Source organism: Lepisma saccharinum, chromosome 4, assembly GCF_977018435.1.
Source record: "Lepisma saccharinum chromosome 4, izLepSacc3.1, whole genome shotgun sequence".
In the NCBI taxonomy this organism is placed as follows: Eukaryota; Metazoa; Arthropoda; class Insecta; order Zygentoma; family Lepismatidae; genus Lepisma; species Lepisma saccharinum.
Window position 1 is genome coordinate 25,737,025 of NC_139232.1, and position 21,016 is coordinate 25,758,040.

A 21,016-nucleotide genomic window follows, 5' to 3' on the forward strand; every position below is an offset into this window, starting at 1 on the left:
ATTGGCTGATGCGTGGTTACCTCGTCTAGACTCATCGCCCCTGTTTTCTCTCTTTCGAGAGCGCTACCATTATTTTCAAGTAACTCCTCAATTGTTCTCACAATATTTGGTCAACACAAAAATTGAGGATCTCCCGTCAGGGGCACATCCATCCTTATCGTTGCAAATAATCCAAATTGGTATGAAAGTGACGTTCAATAACCAAAATATAATAACTGAAAATACAAAAGAAAAGAGTATACAGATTAAGAAAGACTAACTTATGAGGGGCCCATTTCCCACGATTAGATAACAATACAAATGTACTTAGTACCTAATTACAAGACGTTCATTCTTAGATATATCGCTGTCTAACACTACTCTTCTCTTTCAGCCACGGAATCATGGGAGCGCCTGCAGCCGTCCGGACCTCGACCTCATCCCAGAGCAGAGACCGTGGCCCTCGCTGTGTCGGAGCTCCTCCTCGACGACGCATCCGCCTCCATCCGTACTGCCGCACCGATGGCCCCACGACTCCCGCCGGCAGCTCCAAGTCCCTGCAGGAGAGCCGTTCCCCCGTCTTCCTTCTTCGTCACAACACCGTTCAGACGGGAGGCGGACGGGCCTCGGGTTCGACCCCGGGGAGGCGGATCCGTCGACAGAAACTCCGGTTCGAGCGGTAGGCACTTCCACTCGAAGGTGTCGCCCTGCGCGACGCAGGAGAAGAAGTACGTGTTCAAGTACTCGACGAACAATTATGTCGACGGCAGTGACGGTTGCGGCCATCCGGTCGGCGAAGTCAGCTTCTACGTGAAAAACAGCGGCGAAGACGATCCCGACGAGGAGAGGATGACAAGAAGGGTCCCCGGAGGTGCTTGCCAAAGACCGCAGAATTTCGCGATGACCCGCCAGTGCCGGCAGAATGCGACGCAGCTCGGCGGTTCCGGAAGCTTCCTGCGAGAAATCTCGAAAATATCTCAGATCAACCTTTCGCGACTGAGCCACAACTGCAGCTACAGCGTCCTGAGTAACGACAGCACGGAGAGCCTCTCCAACGCAGCCGGAAGTGATAACTCTGGAACACCCAACAGCCTGAAGATGGTCAAGTCCCAAAGTGCCAATGTGATCTCCAAAATGCCAGCTCCCGCAAACGGTATGTCCTCGAGACTTGCCCAGCAACACAACCTTCCACCTTGTGACTCTGGGGGCGGAGGACACATGGACAGTGGCGGGAGGTTTTCCGGTTTGCCCCGGGAACCAGTGTCAGTGCCAAATTTCGGATTACTCCACTCCACGACGTCCATGGACCTCAATCAAAGTACCTGCATGGGGGGATACCGGGTGAAGGCTCCCGTACTTACTCCCGTCGATGTTACCCGATTAGTGTTCCTCGACACCGACGACGATGATAGTGACGTTGAAGATTCGGGTGTTAAGAGTGGTGACGATCTCAAGTCTCCCATCACGCCGTCGGATCCTTCCAGAGTAAACCCGCTGACCATCCAAGTACAATCCCATTACGGCGGAACAAGCATCAACAACAACCCAACCAACAAATTTGGTTCCAGAGACTTTTCGATCCTCCACCAACAATTCCAGCCGATCCAAAGCCCTCAGGATATATCTTCGTCCATTTTGTTTTCCAGATCCGCGGCCCCAGGTAAAAGAAGAAGCGAAAGCGCCAACTTTGGAGAATCTGAAAGTCAGTACCAGCTCCCGAGCGAAAACGGATCCAGCAAGACGATCCCAAAATCTGCGTCGGTTCGATTCAGGAGCAGCAACTATCGAAACGGACAATTGGTCGACCTGGAGGAGGGATCGGAGAGCCACGACGAAACGGTGTCGACGTCGGACTACGCCAGCATCGAGACTATGAACTGCATCGCCAACATGAAGGTGAGCCCCGAAGGTTACTTCGACGAGAGTCCGTACGGGTTCTCCAACCCGAACTACCTCGGGCCCGACATACAGACCATCCTGGCCGGAAAATCGTGGAGGATGAGCCAGGGGAAGCTGAGGGATCGCAACCATCAGCACAATGTCCAACACCAAAGCTACGCGAAGGTCCTCAACAGCCCTCCGGACAGCGTCCTCGAAGACGCCGCGGGTCACAGCACCAGCCAGTTCTTTCAGGACGATCTCGAGTTGCAGTCCATTCCAGGGAGTGCGTTGGATCGTCCGTTCTCTGCGGAGACCGCAAAACTGTCTCCGTTTATGGCTTTCGGACAGCTTCCTTCTCCGGCGGAGAGGAACAGGAAGAACAGGGCAAGCAGCGCCAGTCGTGCAGAGTCCATGCAGCGTCAGCGGGAGCAATCCGAGTACTCGTTCACCGACAACTTCTTCGACGTCCCCCTCTACATGTTCATAGTGGGCGGAAAAGAGCAAGGTCAGGTGACGGTGTTCAAGAGGCCGATCTCCGTCTGGAGACTCGAACTCACCTCAGAGATATTCTAACAACAGCTTGGCCAGCGAAGATGGGTGGCAAAGTTGCTTTGTGTGTGCAGGAGGAACGCCAGAGGGTTTGTGCGTAGGTCCCAGTCCTTTTTTTCTTTCTTTTCAGAACACGAAAGAAACCCACGAGCTTTTCAAGGCGGGCTTTGATATTTTGTACCTTAAGGGAGAAACTGATTCACTGCCAGATGCTACTCTTCCATAAAGAGATTTTTAAATGAAAATGGCCATGTACAGAAAGTTAGCGTCATGTAGTTATAGAAACCAATGTTTTTTGGCAGTAGATATATAGAAGCTAATGATCCTACTATTACCATAACAATTTCGCGTTTTTTTCTTCACAAAATAAGTACAATCATATATTACGTAAATGGACTGATTCTCATCCACGTTAGACCATCCGTCGTATGCCAAAAATATTAGTGTAATATTATTTTACGAAAATGATTTCAAATGTTAATGAATAAATACCTTTAATTTTTAATAACGTCTGATACTGACACTACTACTTATTGTAGTCTAATATCATGAACAGATTTCCTACTGTGACAGTTTAGAGAATACAAAGAATTCATGAACATCCCCCTTTTTTATTTCAGATCAGAAATTTTGTCTCTGTGGATGAGATAGTTAGCACACTATTTTTAACCCTTCTACAAAATAGTATTAAAATGTACCGAAATGTAGTTCAAATTAAGCTACCGAATAGCTGCAAGTAAAAGGAAAGTAACTTGAAAATAGCTAATCTTAGTTTCAACACAATCAATTAGCGCTGACTGCTACTGTCTCGAACTAAAATGATATTGTTCCCATGGAATAGTATTTAATTGGTTCTGTTTGACATTTATTAATAAGATATTTGAGAATTTCTTAATTAATCCTGTGGATCAGCTTATATTTAGTAAAAGAGAATATTCTTAGTACTTATAAACATGAACAGTACAATTTTTCTTCTAAGATATGTGTTTAGTTCCTGCAGATGCGTCTATCATCCTCAAGCTGCATATCAACCCACGCATTATTGCCACTCCATCCTTCCACAGTGTAAAGAGAACGTGTAAAAGGCTCTACTTAACTAACTAATTATTACCAACTACTATTATTAAACTATGTATTTATATTTCCAGGTCTTAGAGACTTCGGAGAGTAATTTAATATAGACTATTTAAAGCAAGAGGTAAAGGGAGCCTATCAACTTTAAAGGCAACACATGGTGTTGTTTCCCATGTTTTCTTTGTGATTCATAAAAAAATACGTCCTGTAATTGTAAGTCAAAATAAGTTAATGTAACCTTAAAAGGGCACCAGACACCAAAGAGGGGGGAGACGAAAGCTGTCCATATAATTCCCGCAATCGTTGAGCTATGGCTTGACCGTGTTTGAGAATGTAGACAAGAATTAGATATAGCTAAGTATCAGATATGGTGTTCACGTAGATTTCCGATATTATGTTCTTCGTACAATCGTTTGGGTAACTTTGAAAATTAAGCTCTACGTTCAGTCATTTTGCTAGGCCAATTGTTGCAACATGACAGTGCTCTACAATTGAAGTTTTGTACGAAAACAAAAGTAGCCTTTCATTATACGAGGGTTACAGCAAAAGTCGTGGCAACCATTTTTCTCAACGATAATACGGGCCAGGCAAGAAATGTGAAAATATTCAGTGGAGACCCCGTCAAATGCAATGTATTGTGACGCCACTAGATGGCAGTGGCTGCCAAGACATTGAACGGAGGGAAGTGGAAAGTGAGTGAGTGTTTAACAGCCTTACAGGATGGATGGGATCCGGCCTGAACAGTGTTCTTATGTGAAAAAAGCAGTTTTCCGTGGAAGGAATGCGAGAGAATGTCACATTGAGTTTGTGGAAGCTTTAGGAAATGATGCTCTACCATACCGAATTGTTGCGAGGTGGGCAGCAGCATTCGAGCGTGGAAGAGAAGCAACTGCCGATATGCAACGTTCAGGACAACCTGTGACTACGCGTATTTTGTATTTTTCTCTATCCTGATACAGATCTCTATGTTGTTCAAAATTCACACATTAAACGTTGGCATATATCGCGACCTTCTAATTGTAGATTTTAAAATTTGTTGTTTGACCTGCACTATCGTGGAAAAAAGTTGTTGCCATGACTTTTGCTGTAACCCTCGTAGATTTTGGAGTGCTAAGTTTTAAAATGACATTATTATTTGTTGATTGGTTGATGTTTTCATGTTATGCATAAAACTTTAACTGAAGACATATGCCCTGTACGTAAGAACGTTAGTTGTCACATTCGCAATAACACCAAAAAACTTTTACCTTTACCGTAATTTATAAGTGGATAAAACTACATGCTAAACATATTTTCATGCATAGTAGGCTACGTCACAAAATAATGCAAACGTAGTATTTATGTGCTTTTTGAATGTTCCTCGTATATTTTACCGCATTAACGTATGTTCAGTAAAGAAAAAACATGACAAAGGGCAATTTTGTTTGCTGTGTCAGTTTCATGTTTTCGTTAACAGTTTGGAGAAAGCATATTTTATAAATACATTAGACACAATTAAGAAACACAGGGACAGGTATACTACAAGATGTTATCTTAGCAGTATTTTCGTAGCATTTACCTATCACACTGATTTGTTTTAATCAAAAGTTGAGCCGCTTGTTAAAAAAAATCATTATGTCTACGCTCATGCGTTCAGTGACTTTAAGTGAACGTACTTCAAACCTAATTGCAAGTTCTCTATTTTATTGTGTACAAGTAATTTGCAAACAGTTACCTGAAAGATTACTTGTATATCTTAGTATTACAACAAAGTGTTACAGTTATAGTATTTCAACATGTGTACAGTCATCACTTAGTTATTTATCGATCTTCAACAAAGATAAATCTCCAATTACAGAAGGTAAAATAGCCATATCACACATTTATAACATGCACATGCACACATATCCAACCTTTTCTCAATATCTTCTCTCCCTCACAGACGCTTACACTTAGTACATACATACTATATATTACTGTACAGAGCAAGTTTCTTACTTACCAGGGAAACATTAAGGTGTTGTATATTTCGTTTGTAATATAGAAGTATACATTCACAAAATATCAATGCAATAGATTCGAATACAATAAAGCATTTGCTTAATAAATCTACAAATATACAAATAAATATCCATAATAGGGATCGGGATGGATAAACATACTTTGATAAGCAAAACTGTACTCTGGAACGTTTCAGATACATATTCAGTTGAACTTGTCTGTTCTTTCAAAACAGCCATAGAATAATTCTACGATCTTAGATAAAAAAAACCTCCTTCCAGAAAGTAACAGTGCGTAAATTAGAATCCTTGTGTGCTCTGGTATGAAGAAAGTTAAGGACAGTGCTATGTAAAAAAAATATACTTTCTCCTTGTTCAGTTTCATTACTGCAAATAATTCTGCTTTCACCATAGGTAATATCTGTTTCCGCATGTATGTAACATAACATGTCAACGTAAATTACATGAAAATAGTTTCTTTATATCACACAATAGACAGATACTTCTCTTCGCCACCAATAAAATATGTTGAAAACATTTAGTTTTGGAATATTATTCTTCCTATTCATGTTTAAGAGTTTGTATGTAGCCTTTTGTAGATTGAGAGCAACGCACACACATACACACCTATGCATTCGAACAAATAGGGCTAAGCATATATGTTTTATACATATTTTAATTACTTGTCAATTTAAGTTGTAGAATATAAATTTCAGTTGCATATCATACAGTTGTGTGATTATGGATATATAAAGAAAGGGAATTTATTTACTTTTTGATTGTTACAATTCTATAAAAGTACTTTGCACTGTTAAAATAAAAAGGAAAAGATCTAAGTTTCTGGTTTTGAATTCGTAACTAATTTCCTAGAATAATGGACTCTGATAACAGCTTGCTTTCACTGTGCCTCTGAATGGTAGATCCTGCTTTATGCAGTTGAGGTTGAACGTGTTGAATATGAGTAAATAGGCCTTTTTTACAGCTTAGTTGCAAGCCTTGAAAAAACAATCTATCAATGTGAATAGTTTCATTTTTCTATAGAGCGAGCATAGAGAATGGATTTAAGGGGACGCCATGCTGAAAAAAGAAACGGCGAAACAAAAAACATCATCTTTATCTTATTTTCGTTAAAACTCGCAAGAAGAAAACATTTCATTTGTGAATGTTTTCGTAGCAGCAGAAACTACAGCAAGCAATTTGGCCCGAATTATATGGACATGCTTTATTTGATTGGGTAGCTATGATAATTGTACATAAAACAAATAAAAGCTCTGCTAAAGTGAACGCCACGAGGCACAATATGCCCTCCACTTTTTATGTGTGCCCAAAGATACTCAAGTGGTTTAGATGGTAATGTATGGTTGTGAACATTAAACAAGAATAAAAAATAATGTATTTTGACATCTATTTAAAGAAAAATGTATAAATGTTTTGGGGGAGAAAGACAACTTTTATATTGCTGAGTGGTTGAAACTAGAAGGTTCTGTCTGTATTCAAGATCTGCTCCACTTGGTTGGGTTTATGTTTCTGGCGGGAAATGCTAAGTGGACGGTCGTTGTTACTTCTCGTAGTGCTCCTCTGTAAATCTGTTGAATATTACTGCATAGCATCTCGTCTGCATATGTTTCGAAGGAAAAAAGACGAATATCTTTTAGGAATTTGTATCCTCATGAACAAACAGACGTAATGTATAGTGTTCAATAAACCAAAAGAGTTTTGTAGTGCATTATGTTGTATTATTTATCAGTTTGAAGACATTTTATATCTGGGTGCAAACGTTCACCCTATCTCAACTTTGCTTAAAATGACTTCTAAGTGATTTATGAAATAGTGTAGTTGCTAGTAGGGTTGTTAGAGGTCCAGGAATTTTAAATAAATCGAATTCCGGCCCAGTATAGAAAATCAGCAAGCGTAAATGGGTTCTGGACCGTAACGAACAGTTTTATCTGCAAATTATTTCAATTCGGTCCTGGAACATCTTTTCCGTATGAATTTAAATGCTGTCCAGGAACCCCTTCTCCTGGTCAGTTTAAATAGGGTCCAAGTTCCGTACTGAAATGAAACAATACGCAACTTGAATCGAATTTAAATTGTTCCACAAAAAAAGGTTTCGATCTTGTTACGGAACCCAATAGAACATTTGTGTTCCTCGATCTTTAACAATCCCTGGATTCTTATAGATCTAGTTATTCCAAATAAATTCAATTTTCAACCAGGAGAGAAAATCAGCAAGTGTAAATGGGTTCTAGACCGTAATGAACCTTTTTTAAGTTTGAAGTATTTCAATTCGGTCAAGGAACCTTTTTCCCGGATCAATTAAAATACGGTCCAGGAACCTTTATTCAATGAAACAATACGCAACTTGGACCGAATTTAAATTGTGCGAGAAAAAAAAGTTCCGGTCCTACAGCGGAACTCAATACAACCCATTAGAATTTATGGATGCCTGGACCCTGGTTACTGGTCTCTCTCTCTCCAGTTTGAAAGTATATCCTGATGCTTATACAACCAAAAATACATCGGAGATTTGCTGGTTGCGTCGATTCCGACTTTAACCTTTATCTGTGTATATTTCTATCAAATGAACGCTGCTTTGTGTATTCTACATTAATCACGACAATGAAGACTAATTAATTGAAGGGCTCGGGAGTAAAATATGGTAAGGGACATTTTGGGTATTCTTAACGTCCAAAGTACAAAGAGACATCCTTCAATTTTCGCGTGTAATTGCCGTGTCATGTAATTTGCATTGAACTAATTGAACCCTTCTGAAATTGGTAAACACAACACGAAAACAATTTATCTACAGCATAGCTTCTAATAACCTTGTTTCTTAATGAACTCAGAAATGACCAAAATGTCACTTACCATGTTTACACCCGACCCCTTCAATTGACAAAATAGATCCAAGGTTAGAGAAATATCAATGTCTTAATGAAAAATACAAGTTAGCTTTCAAAAGAGGCCGGAAGGAGACCATCAACAGGAAAAATATGAAATAATCCAAGGCGTCCCGAGTTCGATACCCGATGAGGGAACATAGTGGTTCGAATCCTACATTAAACTGCAGGTCAAGTCCCGATTAGCCTTACTGTGCATAAAGTGGACTTAAAAACGGAAACTGTAAAGTATGATCCTATACAAATCGGGTCTTTAATTCGAACCAGGCTAATATTGTTATCAAAATAGAAAATTAAATTCTCCCAATTCGAGTACCACCATGTGAAGTCAAATAACAAGTATACAGGTTCAATTTCAAACTTTCCTAATGAAACGTACGAGAGACTTAGAAATAAGAATTAGAAATACATGTTCCAGTCAATGTAGATGTCGTTGGATAGGTATCTTAATTTCTAATCTGTTTTGTGTGAAGCATGTTTTCTATTGAACCATCGTTTTCAAATGGGTGCTCAGAAATCACTTTATTATTTTTATTGTTGTTCTTGTAGAGTGATTTTCGGGATGAGTAGGCATTTTTGACTTTCTGACTCACCCAGACTATTAACATGTGGGGTAAATCCGACGAGTAAAGATTGGCTGGTTTTGTTGCTATTGTTCTACTATGGTCGAGGTCGATAATATGACGATCCCTACCACTCCTCTGCCTTCAAACACTCTGTCTCTGTGCCAAAGTTTGTTGCAAATCTACTTTATGCTCAGATAGTCTAACCAGGATAGGATCTACAGTTTAAAGTTGAATCCGAATCCTTGAATTATGTTTGAACACTAGACCCTTTGATTTCAAGTCTTCAGAAACAAGAGAGGACAAAAAGAAGACAGTTTGGGTCCTTGGGGTTGTCAGGCCTATCTTAAAGAATTTAATCCCTTCTTTGGCGTCATTTTGGGTTCAAGGAAGAGAAGCTGATCTTTTCATCCTCGGATAATGAGACTCGCCACGCAGAGGTGCTTGTGCATAACATCCTCTACGAGGTACGCAGCAAGGACGTAATTTTGCGTGAAATTCGAGAGGGGAAACACCTCCCACGCTTCTTCTTCTGTATTTTTTTTATCAAGACTTTCTTTTTCGCGCATCTTCATTTTCCAAGGTGAAATTCTCATTTACTACCATTTATAAGCATTCAGGCCCTTTCAGTTTTTCGAATCTGCTAACACCCAGAACTAATGACCTTCTGCATATTACAGAAGGCGCCTGTTGAACGTCTGGTGTTGAGACTCTACTGTCGGATGTAATAACTTTTACGCAACTTCTGCTGTATTCTTAGAAATATATATGCAATAAAATTGTATCAAGTAATGTTCTTAATATGATATGCATAAGCTGAGAAAATGCATGGATACCTTAGTGATGTTAACTAGCAAACTGTATATCTAGCATTCCTAAACCCGAAGGTTTATTGCAGAAGCATCAACATTCTTGAGTTTGAATCTTCCTAAGTAAAGAAGCTAAGTAGATGGAAATATTCGTCAAATATAATAATTTCAAATATTCACAACTAGTAACTAACTCTCTAGCCTTCTTAAACCAGAAGGTTTATAGCTGCAGCAACACAAACCTTCCTTCTGTCCCTATCTTGGGCAAGATCACTCCAATCGTTTCCATCCTTACACATTTCTTATTTGTCTTTTCCATCCATTTTCGTCTTGGCCTTCCTACTAGTCTCTTACCATCAGGTTTCCCAACAAGAATCCTATAAACTCTTCATTCCTTTCTCTCTCTGGGGCCTCCCCGATGGCGAAGTGGTAGCGTAGCCGCCTAGTAATCAAGGGGTCCCGGGTTCGATACCCGGTGGAGGTACAAGTGGTTCGGATCCCACTTTAAACTGTAGGTCCAGTCCCGATTAGCCTTACTGTGCATAAAGTGAATGTAAAACACCAACTAAATCTTCATCCCTCTGCCATATGCATATATTCATCAATAAAAGTATTTAACTTAATTACACTTCACACTCGACAAATCTCAATGCCGCACTACAGAAACTGAAGAGGGTTGTATTTGAACCTCGAAGTATAATTTATTAAAAAATATAAAGTTAATGCTTGAGAATTTAACCAACTGCACAATAACATCATTGGAAGCAAGTGTCTTTAAAAGTGTTAATGAATGCATAAGTAACCACTTTCCCATGTTACTTTCACAGCATTGCGCAAGATATCGTTAGATATTTTTCACCTAAAATATTCGTACGTAATTATGCCACCCTGTTGTACATATTTTACAGCGATTTCTCCAGGTGGACAACATCCGATAGCAGTGTTTCCAAACTCACAAAAGTTTCCCTGCTTCCAATTTTAATATGCAGAATCTCCAATATGTTCTACGATTATTCCTTACATGTAGATATTCCGTTTTGCTCTCAATGAATATGTCATAATATACTATCTTATATCATGTTGAAAGGATGGAAATCTTTTCCCATTGCGTTTTTAGTCTAGTAAAGTTTAATTGATTGAATGGTTGATTTGTTTTATTTTACTTCGTTTTTTGTCCACTTTTGGCTAATTTGCAAAGATGGGGATGAGTGATGATATGATGAAATTGATGAATGGACACTCACAAACATCCATGCGCAGGCTGGGATTCGATCCCGGGACCCCTGGCGTATTAGCCCGATGGGGGGGGGGCTTAGTCTAGTAAAGGGTCTAGTAAGTTTGTTTACTCTTTTATGGTGGTTTAGAGCTACAACGATTTCCGGGAAATATTTCAGTGTCGTCATATAACTTTTGAAGAAGCGTACAGCCAACGACAAAGATAATAGTAGCCAAAATTGTCCATCACTAGTTTTATTCTTTCTACTCTACATTCTATGTTGTTTTAGAGAATGGGATTCTGATGATAGGAAGCAGATGTTTCCTTCTGCTTATTTATTTCAATTCATGATCATCATATTGTGAAAAACAAATTGAACGAGAATCGTGATGAAGAATTCGTATAGCATTTCTTTTGCCATTGGTGTACCTTCATACATATTAATTAAAACAGTACCCAAATGTATGCAAACCAATCTGTAAGTGTCCTCACCACGCTGCCTAACATCATATCCTTACTTTGCCTTTTTGTTGTAGATTCAGTCGAGAAAGTAAAAGATCCACGTTCAACTCTCAACCCCGTTCGAAGTATACATTTACCGTGACAAACCGACGAGTTCAAGAGAGAACTTCTAAACCTTCGCCCAGCGTAAGGAGATACTTGGCTAGGAGTGGCCCCCACCCCCTAATGACCCCCCCTGGTTCCTTCTTCCTTGCATTGGCTTCGAAAAACTTTTTCGATAGTGATAAGGTTCACAAGAGCCATCCCTAACCCCGCCTCATCGTCACTTCTTCTCAAAGGATGAATTTTATCTGCACATCTCTCCACCTTCCTTTCTTATAAACCATCCCATGAGCTCTAGCAGTGGAAGGTCACGAAAGACAATGAAAGTGTGGAAGAAAGGAGAAAGGACTGTACGAGAACGGAGGGTAGCTTTGCAAAACACGTGTCAACATATTTCGTTCTGTTGGACTAAAGATGAAGTCACGAGAAGTGGAGGTGAGGGAGGCTCTGTATATTGTCGATCTGGACCATGTTAAGGTTAGGTGACTTTACATCTACGGCCTTTCACATATTCTTTGATTCATCGATTCATTTTTATAGTATTGGCACGTCAGCAAATAGGCTATTTTTGCCCATGACGCAATATGTGGATAAGCCCATTGGCTATAACAAAATTTAGGACAGGAAATAAAAGATGTCTTTAAAAACTTCACAACAACTTTTAAAACTAATTCATTCATTAATTACTTAACTAGAACTGAAACTATATTATCTTTGAGGACGAAAATCTCCTTAGCTAGGTTGAAAGCTGACTGCAAAGGGACACTCGGTACACAGGACAAACCCAGGACAAGACAACCCCATAAAGGATTAATATGGCTGTTGGCCATGTGGCAGAACTTCGTTGTGTACTGCGTAGAAGTGATGTTGATTTTTGAGTATCTCACCAGATGGACTTCACTTTTCCTTTACAACCTTATTTACTAATGGCTTTTAGGTACATCTGTGAGGTTCAAAATCATTTAGAGTAAACCTTTCATGGTAACAAAATAAGCCTCAGTTCCTCTCAGATTCACATAGCCAGTTAAAAACCAATGAAATTGCAAATGTGAAATGCTACAAATTGTATATAAGTAACTTTAATCTTATCATATGTGTTCGGTGACAGCAAAAGCTTATTAGTACATTTTTTTATCGATTTTATGCAACTTTTGGCTGATCGCGATGATGAGGATGCGTGATGATTAGCCGAAATTGATGAAGGAACACTGCAAAATGTTCTTCAGGGTTTACTGCATGGAAGTGAGGTTGACATTTTGGTGTCTTAGCCAAGGGTCATCCCTTTCACCCCTCGAACCCTGGAACGTGGGTGGCGAGATCGAAATTAGACCACGTCATGAATTCAGCCATCGAGCCCGCCTAAATATGTAAATATTGATACAGATAAGTAGAGAAAAGCAGAACAAAAAAATTGACACATTTTAGGAGACTGAAAAAACTCTCTGCCAAAATTCTAACCTTTTCTTACGTATCACTGCTTCATAATTTCATTGACCACTCCTGCTGTCACCAATATTTTTTGTAGTTACGGTGATTCGATACACTAAGGGTTGATGGGCAAATTTATTTACGTGATAATTACCTATTAGAGATGAGACGAAGATTTACCTTTAACTAGATTTCCGATAATTAGAAACCTGTATACAAGAAGATAACATTTCCAGGTCGTTTGAACTTCCTGCGCAAAATAAACATGTACGCAAAATTACAAACTAAAACAGTACATATATTTTGAGAGTTAAAACTCATACTTGGTACGAGGCCTATTATTTTTATTAATTTAAGCACAATGGTAAACCTATTTTGATGATGTTTTTGTTGATTTTATACTATTGCAAATCTGTGTTTTTTTCATCTCATACTTGGTACGAGTGTCATAATTTCTTTCGAGTTAAAGTATGTAACACCCACGCACATCCACGCACACCCACGCACACCCACACCTTCACCCACGTACACCCACACCTACACCTACACCCACGCACACCCACACCTACACCTACACCCACGCACACCCACACCTACACCCACGCACACCCACGCACACCGACCTACACCCACGCACACCCACACCTACACCTATTGCAAATCAGTGATTTTTCACCTCATACTTGGTACGAGGCCTATTGTTTTTATTAATTTAACCACAGTGGAAAACCTATTTTGACGATGTTTTTGTCGATTTTATACTATTGCAAATCTGTGATATTTCATCTCGTATTTCGTACGAGTGTCATAATTTCTTTCGAGTTAAAGTACTCAACATTACATAATATTTTGATGCCCTCATATTAAGCTTCTTTTATTGTATTTTATAAGGGTAAACTATTGCATCATGCTTATGCAACAGGCTATTACATAACATTACGCAACATTACAATGGCACATGTTTATGCAAACAGGTTATTACGAAATATAATGATGACTTGTATCTGACGTGGTGTCTTCTGATTAGCTTTTTGTCTTAGATGTTTTTAGGCTACTTAAAGAGGTTTTTTGCATTACATTATTTGAATTTATGCAACCTATCTAAATACCACACCAAAATACTCTGCGACAGTTGAAGAGTCTGATATTTTCTTGACATTTTACAATATATACAAACATGAAAAATAACACTAAAGACCAAACATACTGAGGAATAGTCTTAAAAAAACTGAAACTTAATAAAATACTAACCTGTTATGATAAGAAGTGACGTGACAGATTAGTCAGTTTTGCTAGATCAGTTGAAGAGTACGGACGTGTTGTTGCAGTGCTCCTCTATACATTTTTTCATGTGCTAAGCACAGGGTGATATTTTCTTACTATATGTATTTATTAACTTTTTTATACTTAGTACAAATATATATTTTATATATAATAAAAAATAGCTAATATAAAATAAAGCGTCATGAATATTTTTGGGTTTAAGAAGCAACAACATATTCAGCCTGTAGAGAGAATTTCAGTAAACATGGATGTATTTAGAGAAATTTATCATCAATTGAAAGGGTTACTTCTTTTTCACTTGAACAGTATTTGGTCTCATGTTGACGAGGATACTGGAAAGCACTTATTTGTATTTAATAATAACTTATCATCATATAAGTTACCTGTTAGTGGGAAAATTCAAATAAACATTTCACCACCCAATGCGGCAGTTTTGCACATAGGTCGAAATTTGTATAGAATTAAACATAGTACATTACTTCCTGATTGTCTTATGATGTGGAAGCTGGTGAATTTTTGTATGCTGAGATAATTGGAGAGTATGATAAATTGATTCCTCTGTTTATCGAAATAAGAATAATCTATCCTCTTATTAATATATAAAATACCTAAAAACAAAAGAAACATGGATATATTTGGTAATAGAAGGCGACAGGAGATTCCAGATAATTCAAGCGAGATTGCTAGTTTAGATGTACGTCTAAAGAAACTGAAATCAGATTTACTCATATTACAGAATTCGCTAAATCTAAATATTCAAGCAGAGATTACAAATCTTCAAACTCAACTGATTGATCCTATAGTAAAAATTGATGGAGAACTTAAATCTTTGCTTGAGAAATATACTAATTTAGCTTCAATAGATAATCTTCAGAACTTAGAAGAGAATATTGCCAACTTGAAAAAAGAACTTAATAAATATAAACAAATCCAGAGAACGAATACCGGACAGCTGAAACAGCAATTAAATGACCAGGCAAATAGTATTCGTACCGAACTGCAAACCATCATCCAGAATATCAAAACTCAAGAAGAATATGAGCAGGTAAATGCTAGTATTGCTAAATTGCAAGGACAGTTTCAATCTTTCGAAGTTCCTACATTGCAAAGTATCAAATCTGAATTACAGACAAATGAACTGCATACAGCTATAACAGAAGTTCAATCGAAACTACAGACATTGGAAGATTTTATCGATAATTTACCTTCATCTTCTGAATTAAATGCTATTGCTCGGAGCGTTGCTGGCATCAAATTACAGTTGGAGACTTGTGAAGATTTTGGGAAGATACAAGGTACCATAGCTCACATAGAAGATACTATGGCAACTATGAGAAATGAGCTAACAAGTGTACAGGAAACTCTGGAATCGAAACTGCCTGGCATTACTGATATTCTAGCTATAGTTCAACAGCAAGTTACTAAGCTTGAAAGCTTGAATACTGAATCAGAATTATCGCATTTCCATCATCTTATTAACGACATTCAGAGTAAATTAGAGACACTGCAACAGTCTACACCTACGCAGGATGATATAACGCAACTGCAAGAAATTTTGAAAAATGCAGCTGATGCAACAGAACTCGATGCTATAAAATTAACTCTTACCACACTTCAGAATACTGTAGCTGCTTTGCCTACTTCTCAGGAAATCAGAGCTATGAGGAGAGCAGTACATCGGATTTTAAAATCTCAGGATATCAAAAACATTCAAGCAGAAATTGCGCAAATCAGAGAAACTGTTGCTACTCTCCCCAACAATCAAGTAATTAACGAACTACATGCATTATTTACAGAAATCAGAAGTCAAGTACACGATATTGCTACCCAGAGTTCTAAATTGAAACTTGTAGAAAATTTACAGGAGATTATTTCTAATATTACAAATTACTACTCTTGAAGCAAGTCAAGAATCTGCTTTATCAGGTTTTGCTACTCAACTTCACGATCTCAAAGAGGAATATAACAACTGTATGTTGATGCAAAAATCAAACCTAGCTACGATGAGTTGGTTCGTACTATCAACGAACACTTGGAACCGGTATTAAGCAGACCAGATGACGTAGATACTCGTCAATTTTATTCTATGGAAATTGTTAGGTTACAAAGTGTTACAAATGCTCGAGGGCACTGGACGTACGTCAATGCTGGCAATGTTTACAAATTATATCTGTACACTCAGGTACATGAATTTTATGTTGAAGGTAGTTTACGATTTCTGAAGTTTAGTTTTCTAAAACATGGAAAATATATTGAAGTTCCTCAGTTTACTATAGTGCGAAAAGATGGTATACACAAGGCAGTTCAAATACCTATTGCATACTGGGATGAGTCTACCAATAAATATAAAGTGCATGACGACGAACAATTATCAGTTTTTGATATTGAAATTGGTGACAAGCTAGTATTTGACATAAAGCTTTTATACCCTGAGGACAATCCATTTTATGCGATATTCTCACTTCGAACTCGATGTCAAGACAAGATATAGTTCATGAATTACACAAACCAACCCGTCGCAATTACAAGCAATTAAGTGTAGTAACAAAAGGAATAAATGAATTCTTCCAGGCTGATCTGATCGAGATGGCCCCTCCAAGGGGCACTTTAAAAAATTTGGATAAGATAAAACATGGTTACAAATATATGCTTACAGTTATTGATACTTTTAGCAAATATTCATGGGCTGTTCCCTTAAAATCCAAGACTGGTACTTGTCTTACCGAGGCTTTTAAGTCGATATTCAGTGAGGGAAGGATAACAAAATATTTACAAACAGATAGAGGGAAAGAATTTTACAATTCTACATTTGCTAAGTTAATGCAACAACATAATATTAAACATTATTCTACATTCAGTGATCTGAAAGCTAGTATAGTGGAACGATTCAATAGAACATTAAAAAATCGCATGTGGAGACAATTCACTCTACAGGGTAGTTATAAGTGGGTGCAAATTTTACACGAGCTAGTCCATGATTATAACAATACAGTACACAGTACTATTCACATGAAACCTGCTGAGGTAACCAAATCTGATGAGCAACGATTGATTTCTACTGTTTATTGTAAAAAATATACATACACTACCAAAAAGCCAAAGTTTAAAATAGGGGATCAGGTAAGGGTTAGTAAATATAAAAAGTTATTCGAGAAAGGTTTTACTAAAAATTGGAGTACGGAGTTATTCTCAGTGGTTCAAGTTTTACCAGGGAATAGAAATACATATATAATAAAAGATAATCATAACAAAATATTGAAGGGGAGATTCTATGAAGAAGAACTTAGTAAAACAAAATATCGAGATACATATCTAATCGAGAAAATATTGAAGAAGAAAAATAATAAATTGTATGTGAAATGACTAGGTCTGCCAGACAAAAGTTGGATAGAAGCAAACCAGGTGATTCTTTGACACCAACATGGAATGTGGTACAGCGTTTACCAGATGTAGTGGAAACTAATAAAAAAATGTAGAGTTGTTACCTGATAACATAAGATGCCTCATTGCAGGCCTATCAGGTTGTTGAAAAACCACTTTGCTGGTTGATAATTTCTTGCTTGCCCCCAATTGGCTAGATTGGAAAAATAAACACTTGTATGTGTTTTCTAAAAGTTTAGAACAACCGAAATACCAACAACTCATGAAGTTGTACGAGCGACTGGGCATAGCTACATTTGCATCAACAATAAAACCTCTCGACCAATGTTTTAAAAATTCTGTTGTGGTGTTCGATGTTGTTATTCTGGAAAATCAGAATGAAATTAGAATTTTTTTACACAGGGTCATCACAAAGAAATAGACTGCTTTTATTTAGCTCAAACTTATTCCAAAATTCCCAAACAATTACTCCGAGATAATACAAACTTAATCTGTTTGTTTCGTCAAGATCATACTAATTTGAAACATGTATACGATGATTATGTAGGAGGAGACTTAAATTACAACCAATTTTCAAAATTATGTTCATCTTGTTGGAACAGCGACTATTTTGGATTTATTACTATCGACATGACTCGGAAACCTAACAATGGTAAATTTAGAAATAAAATCAACAACTTTTTAAAGGTTGAAACAATATAAAATAACATTAATAAAAAAATATATGATGAAACATAAAATAGAAGATAATTCGAAATTACGAGAGTACTTGTCCAAACGTTTCAAAGGTTGGAAATCAGATAATCGAGGTTTTTACGAACAACACAAGCGTCAAGACCAACCTATTATCGATGCAATTAGTGGTCTTGGTAAAGAGATTAAGGGTGTTACAGAACAAAATAAAAACCTCATCAATGAATTGGTACCTCTTACTGATAAAAAGTATGCAGATTTCCCTCCTACGCCATTATCTAGTATCCACACACCCCTGGTACTTAAGGAACCACCTGCTAAAGCAGCTATAGAAGAATCAGAGAAAATTGAGTTGGGTCTCCTGGCAAGGGATTATCTGAGTACTAAAAAATTCGAAAAAGATGAAGTATTTGGTTTGTATCCAACTATGGAGGGTAATGAAGGTGTAGTATGGAAAATTGGCAAATCTAAAGCTACATTAGAAGGGGACAACATAAAAATTAATTTGGGTGGGAGAAACAGCTGGTCCAGATATCCTGGTACCGTAGGGCTATGGGAGCTCATTACCAAAAAACAACCCAAAAATTTTACAGAAGATGATTATCAAAGTTACTTTGAAATTTTGACACTCTCTGATGCTTTGTACCAAAATAACGATGCCAGTCAAAAGCGTGTGAAATCGAGCAGCGGGGATAAATACAAAAATTTGATTAAACCTATCTGGAATCAACTCAAAAGCGGTAGTGGTATAAAACAATACAATACTCTACCTAAGGAATTTGTATGGATAAACGATGTGAGAAAACTTATAGATAGGTTGCTGGTTATAGCAGGGGAGGAAAATGCTGGGAACAATAATTTCCATAATGAGAAAATGGGTATTGTAAACATGATTAGTGACAAATTTGCTAATTTTATTGTAAACGATCCTAAAGGTATAGGATACTTAATTAAAATTATCAATACTTTACCTCCTAAATTCTGGAATATATCAGAGGGTCGAGGTTTAGTGAATGATATTATTAATAAACTTCCGTTCGAGTTACACGTACCTGGTTACCAATATTGTGGTCCTGGTACAAAACTTGAGAAACGAATAGAAAGAGGGGACAGGGGTATTAATCCTCTGGATGCAGCTTGCAAAGAACCTGATATTGCATACAACACACACAAAGATCTGAATGATCGTCATGTGGCTGATCAAAAACTGGAAGAGGCAGCTTTTGGAAGATTAACAAGCAGAGATGCATCATTGGGTGAAAAAATAACAGCGTTGGGTACAACTATTGCTATGAAGACAAAACAAAAATTAGGGTGGGCTTTGTAATATAAATACCCTGAAAAATAATAATAATAATAAAACGACATGAAACCAAAAGGAGTTGTATACCAAATACCATATCATGATCTTAAAAATTTAAAACTTAATTCGATTTTAACTAAAAAACAACAAGAAAAGAAGAGGCAATGTATAGCCAAAGGAAACGGAATGAAATTATTACTCAGTACGCCCCACGTAAAACGATTGCAAAATGCAAGAAAAAAACACACAGTGGAGGATTCATATTCAGCATTCCAGCTATCCTGGGGCGTCATAATCTTGCCATGGAGAAAAAATAGGCAAACGTGTGAAGTCTAGAGCACTCAGAAAATTAAAAAATAGAAGAAGCTCTTACCAACCAAGACATTGAATCTTTAATTAAAATATTTAAAATTAAACACTTCGGGGGGGGTTTTCATGTCTGATTCTCTCCCTAAAGCAAGTCCTCACTCTCGAGAATGTGGCGTGGTGAATTTGGACAAGTCCGAAAACATTGGTACCCACTGAATATGCTATTATAAACAAAATGACAATGCTTTTATTTTCGATTCTTTCGGAGGATTACCCCCTACAGAATTAATTCGTTACTTGAAACATGTTAAAATTTATTACAACGACGATCGTATTCAAGATTTCGATCAAATTATATGTGGCCATGTTTGCATTACGATGATCAGAATTTTAAATAAAATACCAAACATCAAATTAAAAGATTTTCAAAAAGCTGCATTATATATTAAATATGGGAATTTTTCTTCTCTCCAGCGAGACTTCGGTTTTGAAACTACATCTTCACAATGATATTATCTGTCCAAAATCCATAGCTTTCAGAGCATTCTACAGTATGTATCTGATACCGAATGTAACTACCTACAACAATACTATATTAGTAGGTAATGAAAAAATAATTATTCCTCCTGGACAGTATAACGTATCTACTTTACAATTTGAACTTCCAACCACTGTCTTGCTTTTTCAAAATTCTGTAACACACAGAGTAGAAATTGTAACTACCAATGAAACAGTGGAGTTATCTACCATGAGAGAACTTTTAGGATTCGAGAACAATAGCAAATTAGAACCAGGTGTTAGGCACATAGGTAAATTTATACCAAAATTCTTAGCTATTGAGACATTGAATATTCACTGCAACATTGCCAAAGGCATGATTATCAAAGCAGACGAAAATTCGATTGGTAGTCACAAGGAGACAGATATCATTGCTACATTTAAACCGAATTCGGAATTTATGGAACCTATCTTCTATTCCCCAATCACACCAGTATATTTCCCTGTTTCTATTGATAAAGTTAATTACGTAGAGATAACAATTACGAATGAGAAAAATAAAATCATCGATTTTGCCGGTGCTAATAGCACTGCAATAATAGAAAT

The 21,016-nt window shown here is 37.5% G+C and overlaps 1 protein-coding gene across 1 annotated transcript in view; it reads left to right on the top strand.

Moving 5' to 3' along the window:
- Nucleotides 1–7,140, top strand: part of LOC145986396 (uncharacterized) — a 317,161-nt gene extending 310,021 nt beyond the window's left edge. Inside the window, exon 7 of the mRNA XM_083120365.1 lies at nucleotides 374–7,140. Coding sequence (XP_082976491.1) covers nucleotides 374–2,433 — 2,060 coding nt within the window. The 3' untranslated portion in view covers nucleotides 2,434–7,140. The remainder of the gene's footprint in view (nucleotides 1–373) is intronic.
- The last annotated feature ends 13,876 nt before the right edge of the window (nucleotides 7,141–21,016 follow it).